The 12,113-nt window shown below is 39.2% G+C and overlaps 1 protein-coding gene across 1 annotated transcript; it reads right to left on the reverse strand.

Annotated features, from left to right (window-relative positions):
* Positions 1-1,630: 1,630 nt before the first annotated feature.
* LOC129269713 (D(2) dopamine receptor-like) lies at positions 1,631-5,605 on the reverse strand. The gene is made up of 2 exons (XM_054907215.2): positions 4,379-5,605; positions 1,631-3,729 (listed from the first exon to the last, which is right to left on the reverse strand). Exons 1-2 carry the CDS (start codon positions 5,303-5,305, stop codon positions 3,325-3,327), a joined length of 1,332 nt encoding a protein of 443 aa, XP_054763190.2. The 5' UTR covers positions 5,306-5,605; the 3' UTR covers positions 1,631-3,324.
* Between the last annotated feature and the right edge of the window lie 6,508 nt (positions 5,606-12,113).

Here is a 12,113-nt window from a genome sequence, read left to right on the forward strand (position 1 = left end):
CAGCACTCGCGTCCTTTGGCAAGGCCGCTATCTACATTTGCCACTCTCCAGCCAGGGGCCCGTTGCAGAAAGAGTTGCGTTTAAACGCAAGTCAAAAAATCAATCGCAAGTCAAAAATGCGCGCTGTTGATTGGTTGAAAATCAAGTTACGCATGATTTTTGGAGTTGCGATTGATTGCAACTCTTTCTGCAACGGGCCCCTGGTGTAGTTAATGGGTACCCGGTAGGAAGGAATTCCTTGAATGCTCGATGCGCCCGATCAGGGTAGCCGTGCTCAAGCCGGGGAAATGCAACGCTTAGAAACATTTGTATTAAAGCGCTACTATAAATGTTGCATATTATTATCATGATTATTGTTATTATTATATATATTGTGGAAATATAAATATATATTAGCATAATCATGATTATGCCTCTTTTTACTGTAAAAAGAATTTGGCCATTTTATAGGGCGCAGTGCATGAGAGATATAAAAGAGCACGTTGTTGTAAAGAAAATTTGATTTGTTATCACAGAACATTACTGCTGTTTATATTAGCATGACTATCTAAATAAAACCAATCTGCCGAGGGGAACTTTAGAGACATGCATCTTACGAAATAATCTTGATAAAAACCCACAAATGTGTGGCAAGCGAAGATTGACATGAGCAGAAAAATGGGAATTTTAATTGTATCTATAGGCCCCTAGTGAGAAAAATCGAACTATTGTTGTGAATCCTTCTTTCCGCCGTTTCAGGCGGTAAAAAAGATCGTAATTTGAATGATTATTCCAGTGAAAAATAAGGCTAATGACGAATATTTAGCACGTGTGAAACCGAACTAGAACATGATTAGAATAACGAACGCTAATCACAGTCATGATTATACAATAGAAATCATCATTGCAATGATGATTCAAGATTTACGTGTGAAAAGGCCCTTTGTTGTCATAAAGTATTGGGACATAATGATTCGCGACAGTTTACCGGCCTTTCACACTGTGATAAAAATCGTGATCTGAATGATGATTCCAATGATAAATAAGGCTAATGACGATTTTTTTTTTAGCACGTGTGAAACCAAACTAGAATCACGAACGCTAATCACAATCATAAATTCGAATTCTACTCCGGAGGTGAATTCCAGTTAATTTTCATTCAAATTACGGTACGAATTTTCCGTGTGAAATGTCCGATGATTCTAAAGACGAATTGCAATCATCATTCAATGATGATTCAAGATTCACGTGTAAAAAACCCGTAAGACCATAAGTATTTTCGGGGGGGGGGGGCGGGGGCTTCGGGCCCAGACCCTCAAGCGCTCATCCCTCCCCTCCCTCGATCCACGCCTGAATCGTTCACGACATACATTTTGATATCCCTAAAACATTTATTTAAAAAAACTCACTTGATGATTACAATATCGCTGTTATTCGCTGAAATTACATTCATTAGTACCTCGCTGAGTATCTCGCTAATATGCATACAATTTATATCAATATCATCAACTCGTATAGGAAATCGAATAGAAGGTCAAAAAAGATCGATCAATATATCAATGCTTTCACCACCGGTGAAATTTCTCCTATTTTCCACTTTTCAATACGCCATTAAAAGAAGACCTTGAGTGCGTACAATACTGCTTTATTATAGACAGGCAAATTTTCTAGATTTAATAATTTGTAGAACAGGTACGTGTAAGTATAGGTTCAAGAATATCGTTTTGTTAATATTTGTGTTTCGTGAAGAACAGAACTTAAATGTCATTTTCATAATTGGATCCATTAATTATTCGACATATTATGATTCTCATCAAACTTGATTATTTATACACTTATTATTAATTTCATCCAGAAAGAGTCGGTTCATTTCAATTCATTTGCAAAAAAAAATCAACTTCTTGCTCAGTACCATACTGCCGTGAAACTTAGATGCGTTTATTACCGGATGATAAAAATACCCCACTGAAAACTAAAACGTATAGGCAGCGGCGTACCCAGGATTTTCCAAAAGGGGGGCAAATTTGACAAGCAAAAAAAAAGTCTTCAACCACAAATAAAGGATTTCGTACCAGAAAATAAATTGACAACCAAAAAAAAAAAAGTCTTCAAGTACAAAAGAGGGGGCACACGTCGGTTTTTTTTACATTACATTACATTACAAATTATTAATTTTGCTTCTCAAAAGGGGGAGGGAACGTCCCCTGGATCAGTTGTGTCCCGTCAGGGGGCAGGCGTACGTCCCCTGTATGAGTTGTGACTCGTCAGGGGGGCAGTCTGCCCCCCCCCCCTTAGGTACGCCAGTGCGTATAGGCCTATATATACACAGTAGTTTTTTTTTAGTTTCACATGTTGATCATTACTGTCAAATGGTATTATAGGTTATTTGATCTCTTCAAAAAATCTAGTCCTTACATACCATCAGGTAGTGGTAGTAGCGCGAAATCTCCTCTCCAACCTGATTTTGCACATCATGCCCCTGCATGCCCCGCCCCCTCCACATTATCATGCATTATATAGACGTAATGGCTTTCCAGAACTCCAATCATCAGTCTGTCCCCTCAGGCCACGGGCGGACATCCCAGGGGGGACAGGGGGACGCGCCCCCTACCAAAAATAGTAGGGGGACACAATATTAAATGTCCCCCTACTACTAATGGTCTTTTATGATGGAGAAAAATACATCATTCACAATCGAAATAATAAATACATGTATTTTTGACTAAATGACCTTACATTTTGGGTGAAAACTCAGGCACGCGAGAACCAAGACCATTCCACATCCAGTTTAAAATAGACACTCGTTTTGCATCGACTCGGATGTGTGTATTAAATTGATAAGAAGCTCTCCATCCTTGACTCTTTTCAAATCAAAATTAAAAACATATCTCTTTAGATAAGAAAATATACTGTGTAGACATAAGTAAAACGAGCTCTGAACAAGCGCAGCTGAATATATCTATATAAAAGTTGCGCTATACAAATTAATTAATGTTTATCAAAGAATATACAGTATAATGTAACAATTCATAAATTATTATACAGATTAAACCTAGATGACCATGGTTTAAAGTGTGGCACATGTTTGGGGATGTATAGTTATCACCATGTAACGGTATCAGAATAATGCTGGAAATTATTTTGAGAAAATATATATAAATGTTTCCCGAAGAATTTACACTATCACAAGAAAAGTTTCAAAGCGATACATTTTTCATTTTTTTCCAAACAAAAATGTCCGTAAATTTGTTTCATCATCCCGGGTGATACAAGATACCATAATGAAGTCCTAAATGCGTAATTACGTTCGAATAAAACTATATGCTTGCAATTTTCTTATTAATATTACTTTTTACACCTACAAGAAACCATCTGCCGTAACGAAGTCCTAAATGCATCGTTGATCACTGAATAGACGAACACGTTGACGATGTGGTTGGTGAGACGGAGAGAGTTGAGGATGTCGAAGGTCGTATCAAGAACTCGACTTCGATCGAGTGTCATAAGGACATTCTTCGGGAGGACACTGTAGACGATCTGGGGCATCCATGTAACGAAGAAATAGACAGTGATGACGAGCAACATCCGCGTTGTCTTCCGACCCATGTCCGACTCCTTCGACTTCGAAACGCATGGACGATTCGGACGTTGACGACGGCGACAAAGGCGGTTGATGAAAGAAGATGAATCGGCATTTTCGGGTGTAAGAATGGTTGCTTGAGTGCTGTCATCAGGTTCAGGGTTGTTTCTCTGTTAATGAGACATCCAGGGTTGGGAAGATAAAATCATTACTGCATTGAAAATGTGTAGGTTGGTTCGACAAGGTTCTTTACTACCGCCATTCTTATTCTACTAAGTTCGACGTTCTCCAAAAATACATTGATTAATTCATTGATTATTGATTAGAATAACTGACAAGACAGAATGAGTGCTTGTAAGCAAGCGAGCAGCCTTTCTTTACAGCTGGAAGGGGAAATCAAAGTTCTGACGATGACATCCAATCAAAATGTAAACTTGATAATCAATTTGCTTTATTCCCTTCTCTGGCAATGCTTATGCTTTTTCAACAGTGTTCAATTGAGCATTGGAGCGGAGCATCGGTGACGAAACCACGTATCTCTCAGCTGTCGCCTCCAAAGTTCGACAATCTTCGAAAATAAAGTTGAGAAATTTATCTTTTCAATCAATACATGAAATATTATCATCAGTGTGAATATTACATAATCTTATCCACAGAAACTTGTTAGATAGATCCCTTAGAAATTTTGAATTAGATTTTAAATTTGAAAACACTTCGAATTTTAACCTGAATTTTAAAAAAATATATTAAAACCACAACTGCAACATTTTGCAGGTTGTCGGTTACCAAAAAATAAAAAATAAACTTGAGTTGTTTTACCTTTGATGGTGGAGATCTGGTACTCGACAGCGTCAGCGATTGAAAAGATTGATTAGAAGAGTTGGTTAGGTTGTCATAGTGATGGTCGTTTGGTTTTATTGATGCGATATCAGTTGATATATTCTCGACAATGGGGCTCTTACTGTTTATCTTGACGCTGGAGTTTGAAGTATCAGTGGATATGCTCTTCGCTTCTTTGCAATTGATTGGTTGAATGGTAGCGATGGGTACCTCGTTGCCAACAAGTATATTGTGAATCTTTACTCTCTTCTGGAGGAAAGCGTAGATGATCACATACATGATCGAACTCGTCATCAATGACAGCGCGAATAGGAGCACGAATATGATCGACATTATCAACGTCGCCGTATACGAGATCGTCTGGATACATTTATCATCTCCAGCTCCTGAGCGAACAACCTCGAATACCGTCCCGGGTATGTTGATGCCGATGCCGAGGCAGACGACGATCACCGACGTCAAGACCGACGACCGCTTCGTAAGGCGACGCCGCAGAGGGCGGCACACCGCCAGGTACCGGTCGACGCTGATGACCGTTGTGAAGAACAACGACGTGAAGGCGCTCGATGTTTCGGCAAGGTAGGCGAAGCGGCAAAGGCCAGTCGTCACCAACGAGTAAAAACTACAGCGGACGATGAAAGCGGGGGTGAAAGCGCAAGCGAGGATGTCGACGATGCCCTGACCGATGATCAACACGTCCGTGCTCGTCTTCCGTTTCTTCCTACCGTATATTGCCAGAATAATGGCATTGCCCGGTATCCCGATCACGATGACAAGAACGTAATAAGTCATCAGAATAGCGATACTATCGTTGATGCCGTCGCCGTCTTCCGGTCTGTTCGAATCACTAAGATTATCATTAGAAAATGTACCGTCCATCGGAGGATACATATTATGTCGTCGCATTTGTCACTGATATGAAATAAGTATATCACAGCATGATATAAAACTTTGTTCTAAAGCAGCAGAACATACAGCAAGATCTCCGTCAAAGATGAAGCTCGATCATATTACATAAAAATAAATAAATCAAGAGTCGCGCTCTATAATGAACAGCAGCTTTGCAGCATCTAAATCCACGCCTTCATCTGCTGTCCGTGTCGACGATAGGTAAATTCATATCAAAAACTAACTGCCGTTATGTCACATCCTGTGGAGAATCAACAATCGACAGCTCAAAATCGAAATTATGAAGACCTTTCAAATAATCCACAGAGACTGATGGGGAGTATAGATGAAAAGTGAAAGAGATATCATTCTTCTGAGTCAACAAGTTCATATCTAAGGCAGTTTTCGCGTCACTTCGTTGGGATGGCTAATGGTCGATTTTCCTTCAACGTCGGTGAACTCGTCAAGCTATATAGTCTTGGTTCTCTTTATTAAAGATGCTTCTTAGTGATCACAGCAGATCGAAATCGCGCGAAATTAACTATTGCTGACGGTAGTCATTTGACTTGTCCGCCCTCGCATCGTGACATCTTGAATGAAAAAAAATTAATCCATTAGGAATACCCGGGTCTCCTTCAGAGCATAAATAGCTTTTCGGTTCTGTAATAAAGCCTTCAGCATCACTCGGTGATGGTGGTTTTCGAAAGGAGTTTTTAACTTATCTCATGCTTTTGTCACACCTACGAAAATGACTCCAAACCGATTGACGATATGCCATTAGAAAGACCGTAATAGCGTTGATCGGTCTTGTATCGGTTTCGTTGGTGTGAATGTGGCATTAGGTATATATACGCTCCAGTGGATCACCTTGAGACCATTTTACTTTGCTATATATTATAATAGGGTATATAGCTTGGGACCAGCCACCGTCTTTTTAGGGGCGATTCGTTTCATTTCGGCCGGGGGGGGGGGGGGTGGGTCACATTATGATGGCACGGTGGGATATGTAGAGTAGAGATGACGTGTGTGGGAGGGGTAGTAAGTCTTGCCCAATGGGCAGCCCCTCCTCTCTCTCTCTCTCTTCTTTCCTGTACCTGTCCATTCGATCATCTCTCCCTTCCCCTTCTGTGGGTGTGTGTGAGGGTGTGTGTATGCCAGTCCCTGTACCCCTCTCTCTCCCTATCATTCTCTCTGAATAACACGCACCCAACCACCCACCCAACCACTCTCACTCTCTCTCTCTATCTTTCTTTCTTTCTTATCATCCCGTCTATCCAAACCCCCCCCCCTTCTATTCCCCAGTGCTATATAAATGTATCATTTTTTAATTCTTTCATTTTGGAAAGCGGCAGACAAACCCCAATACCTATACTTACCCTTAATATACCCTTATAAATTGCAGATTTGTCAGATTCGGGACCGTCGATATTTTAGATGTAAGATAAATAATTCCACAGATTAAATAATTTGACCTTCTTTACCTCAGAATAATTTAAGCTCCCATTCCATTGTCCCAATTATTTGATTAATAGACTGTCCATACAAAAATTATCTAATGGGTTTTTACAGAGTGCCGATTCCGGCACTATATACCATCACTATACATTAATTAGTCTTCGTCTACTACAGTCGATCCTAAATTATGATGGTATACTAACCCACTCAAGGGTGGCGAGAGGGGCACAGAAAAATGTTCCGTATGGCTCGGAAAAATTGTTCACTACCAAGCACCCCCTTCAAATAATAGTAAAAACAAGAATAAGAATTAAATGGTTATTCATAAAAAAACGGCCATGAAATGGGGCTTCTCTTTTCTATTTTTTCCCCTTTTTTCTCCCCGGCCACACCCTCCCCCTTTTCTCTTTTGACGGTTAGAGGACCCGCCAATAAAAAAAATGGAGGATGCATAACTGCAATGAATGGTGATAATTGTTTTTGATAATCGTTCTTTTTTTTTCTCCAATATTGTAACAACTTTACTTTACTTCAGGGCCAATACACTACTGTCTATTTTCGGTGTTTGTGAATTTTATGTTTTAATCTAAAACATGTACTTTTTTGTAAATTCTCTTATACAATATCAATATGATATTAATATAATATATCAATATGATATTATCCTGGTTATCTGTCTTTTCCTCATAATGAAGTTGTATCATTTTATTCTGCATCTTAGGATTATAAGACCCTATACAAATTCCAGTCGAGGTGGCTCAAACGGACTGCAAAATGTATTTAAAAAAAAAACCCCAAAACAACAACAACAAAACAAACGGTATTATACGCAGAAAAAAAGAAGTAGAGCTTTTGTCTCGATGAAGGACATCATCGGCTGACTCATTTGCATGTGCATATCACTGTTTTGTAAAAAATAAGCAAAACTTTAAAATGTCATAACTTTCTTATATTACATCCGATTATGATGAAATTTTCGGCGTTATGCTAGTTTCATTTTCTCTATTTATCCAAATCAACATTTTTCTCCGGTGGACTTGACCTTTAAAGGGGGAGCGAACTGACCAATGCTGTGTGTGGTTTCTCATTAACTGTGTATGATAGGTAGCTATAGTCCTAGACCCCTTGAGAAAACAATAATACAGAGAGTCCATCAGCCTATAATTTTACTTGTAAAGAGAAACTAACATGTTTTTGAGACGATAAATACCTGTTTCGCTTCTCTCTTGCCAACATGCGTACTTATTATTGTATGAATGTGACGAGTAGTGGAAATTAGTGTGATATCATTCAAGTGGGCCTGTATCTCTAGACTACAGAGCTCAGAATGTCGCATTATGGGTTAGATACATGGCCAGATTTGAGTGGTTGAGGACTTGCGGTGGTACTACTAAAGCTGCTGGTTCGTATTTGCTTTAATAGATATTAGATAGACACAAAATGATGTGCATATATCATCCCCGACTTTTAATTATCTTATTTATTTATTTATTTATTTATTTATTTATTTATTTATTTATTTATTTATTTATTTATTTATTTATTTATTTATTTATTTATTTATTTATTTATTTATTCATTCATTCATTTTATTTATTTATTTATTTATCTATTTATTTATTTATTCATTTATTTATTTATTCATTGTTCATTAAAACTCATTGGTCTTCCACAGGGCTCTGCATTATCATCTCCATACATTGAATATTATTATGAAGAAAACGAAATCATTTCATTATAAGAATCATCGCAACAAAACAGAAGGAGACATTACTTATCTATATAAGACTCAGAATGAGAAAGAAAAAGAAAATGGTAAGAGAGGGAGAGGGGGGAGCGATGGGGAGGGGGAGAGATATATAGACTTAGGAGAGAAAGAGGGAGAGTTGAAGAGAGAGAGAATTTTTTTTTTTATATCTGTCTGGAATACAATAATGTAAAATAAGAAATTATGAAGTTTCGATTTCCCCAAAACAGGATTCTATGCACTTCCTGGTCAATATGTAACTGAGGGAGCCGATGACGTCACACGTTTACTTGTTCTTTTTGTAATCTGAAATATAAATTTTGTATAATCAAAGAGGATATCACAGTTAATTGTAATAATGATGGTTTTTACGTATTCCATGAGAAATCAAACGCGGTTGGGAAAGATTGAAATATTATTAAATCATCACAAATTTGGGTCAATAAATTTTTACAAAATAACACGACAGGATTATAACATGTCTTGAGGGGTTTTTGAGCTGTTTGACCAACTACAATAATTGAGAGAGAAGCGAAATAAGATAGATTCGCCTGGATTGAAAAAGAATATCAGGGTATGTTGGTTGAACATTACGGTTACTGTTTTATGGCAAAGCACATACTTGTTGCTATTATATCACTTTGTGTATATGCTTTATTTCATGTGATCTTCTTATTTGAGGAGAGTACCCATCATTGAATTTTACAGGGGCAAGGGTTCTTACGATCGTCTGCGTTTTTGGAGCGGGGATGGAGCGGGGGGCGTAATATATCTATAAAACGTTCAGAGACATCGTTTCGATGTATTTAAGCGCTATATAAAACGGATTATTACTATTATTATTATTATTATTTTAAAAATAACATGAGCCATTATTTACAACGAATATCGATGACTAGAGCACGGAAGTAGACGGCGATTTCGTGAATTTTTACCATCAAAGGGGGGGGGGGGTGAGACGACCCTCTTAATTCTATATCGGCTGTTGTATAAAATTCGACAATCTATAGGGGGGAGGGCGGGATACTACAAAAAAAAATCCGTGTTCCCGCCTCTTGGTGGATTCACTGCTGGACCATCAAATATACAAGCTTTATATATTTAGAAATGAACTTAGACGCCAATATATTTCGTGACCTTTGATCAGCGGAAGTTTGATCAGTTTACTTCTCAAGGCATTAAGATTTATCTACACGTCTGATTTTATATCGTTGTAATGATAAGGATTTAGGATTGCCCATAGGCACATGATATTTGGTAATGCGTGTTACTGGCAAGTAATTTGGAAATTATTCTGATATAACTCGCACCTCATGATCATGCGCCAACGAAAGTCGTGAAGGAATCCGGGAAAGGATCATTTTCATTTATCCTCCTTTACGTTCAGGAAACCACTGGGTTTTTTTAGTAAGCAGAAGGAGAGGAAATAATTGATTTTACAGACTGCTGTATAGGAATGTAGAATACTAAATTGCATTCTGATTTCAAGCACTATGTAGACTATTTCACCATTCCGGTATATGTTTCACTTCTGTGAGGATTGATCATGGACTATATATATATTCTGTCATTCTTCGCTATACCGTCAAACATTTCTTCTGATTCTCTAGTGTTGGGGGATAATCTGCTGTGAGGTGCTGTATGAATGCTCGGCTGTTCTGAAGCTATTCAGCATATTGAAACCTTAATGAATATGTGATATTTTCATTTATGCATTGGACTTAAACCGATACAGTCACTGCCTGGTGATATTCTACCTCTTATATTGACCAGGGATAGAGTCTGAACGTCCTTAAGTGTCTGGAGGGAAAGACGTTGTTATAGAAATATGAACTATACATGTATTATTTACTCTCTATCAGTATGGAAACCCAAAGTGGTTGTTTAACAGTGCGCTCAAAATTGCGGATAGATTCGCTGGAGAAATTGGAAGAATAATGGTTGGTATGGCACAGGCCTGCGGTGATTCGTTTCCCCAATGATTATTTAACTCTTATAAATCCCATTTTCATAAAAGAACAATTAATCTTCAAACAAAGACATTGTTTTCATCATGTGTCAGACTTATTCAGAAACTGGATGCGGCGGCGAACAGAAACTTCAGACCGTGTCTCTGGTTAAGAAGTTCTTGATTTTCCTGGCATTAATTCTGGCCTCGGTTTCACTCTCCGTCGCTCTCTGGCTACGGATCGCACGATATGGACCGCGGAGATTCGTGTTAGGGGTCGACGATCAACGTACGATATGGGCAGGCAACGGCGATTTCTCTACGACCTTTTGTTCAGAGTACGAGTTAAAGGTGACTAGCACCTCATCATCTGATCAATCGACACAGCAAGGACGAGACGTAGATCAAGGTTTTATCGATGCGTATATGCTTCTGGATTACCCAAAACGACAAACCACGTATACCAACTCAAGAGAACATACCACTAATCTAACCTCACCAACAGACTACGTTTATTGGGCGTATCATTTGAATAATCCCGATAGCCTATTCCTCCGCACGACAAGTTCAACTTGTTCCAATTTGACAATGTATAGATTTACAGAAAATAATTTCTTGCAATGGGTGGATGACTCGCAGCGCGGCGTCTTCTGTTCCGAGTGCATCAGCCAGACATATCGGCCTCCTTGTATTTTGAACAAAATGAAAATGGAATTGCTATTCTCCGATGAAGTCCAATCCGAATACATATTCCTATTTCAGGACCAGACACTCTCTCCAAATTCATCACTGACGGCGACATTCTATTTCACGCTGTCCCGTGAAAATCTGATCATCGATGATGACGATGTCGCCGGTCGCTGCATGAACGCAGCAACCTGCCGGCTAGACGTTCTAAAACCTGCGGACAGTATCATTTTCAACATGGAGGCACACGCTTCCGCATCGTCCGTAACCTTGGAAACGGGATGCGTTCCTAACGTTGGTATGTACTCGGGATATTTTCTCGCGGCGCCTCTGGCGGTATGGTCCATCTTCGCAGGGATGGCAGGTTTCATATTGCTTCTAATAAAATGCCAAGATGACGTGGTCCTGTACGCGGAGAACGCCGACAATGCGCGTACCATGGCGAGGTTAAGCACCGGCCCTCCGCCAGCGTACAGCAACGACACTCGAACAACGCCCTCGTCGCAAACTCGATCTGGATTTGCCATTTTTTCCCGAGGGACGCCCAGACAGCAGCAGCTTCCACTGATTAACTACGAGGTCACATCGGATGAGAGCGAGCAGGGAGTTTCGAGGACTCCTCCTGCCTATGGTACCTTGGACAGAGTCTCCGTCCCGCGGTCTGAAGCCAGAATGGAATCTCAGTTTGAAATGTTCTCCAGCACTCCTCCTCCTGACTATAGTGACGCCCTCTCTCGTTGCAGCAGCCAAGATGGTGATAATGCTGTAACAACTGCCTAGTTAGTTATTCCCCATTTTATTACAAATGTTGTACATCCACAAATTTAACTTTGGCGTCGAATTCTGCAGATATTATTGCCGCCAACTTTCGCTTTACGTCTTTCCTATTCTAAACAGATGTTAAAAAATTATCTAAATCCGGTCAATATATATATATATATTCCTGCCAGAGCCATTTTTTTTTGCCTCGCTTATGTTTCTAAATGGTA

Source organism: Lytechinus pictus, chromosome 10, assembly GCF_037042905.1.
Source record: "Lytechinus pictus isolate F3 Inbred chromosome 10, Lp3.0, whole genome shotgun sequence".
NCBI lineage: Eukaryota > Metazoa > Echinodermata > Echinoidea > Temnopleuroida > Toxopneustidae > Lytechinus > Lytechinus pictus.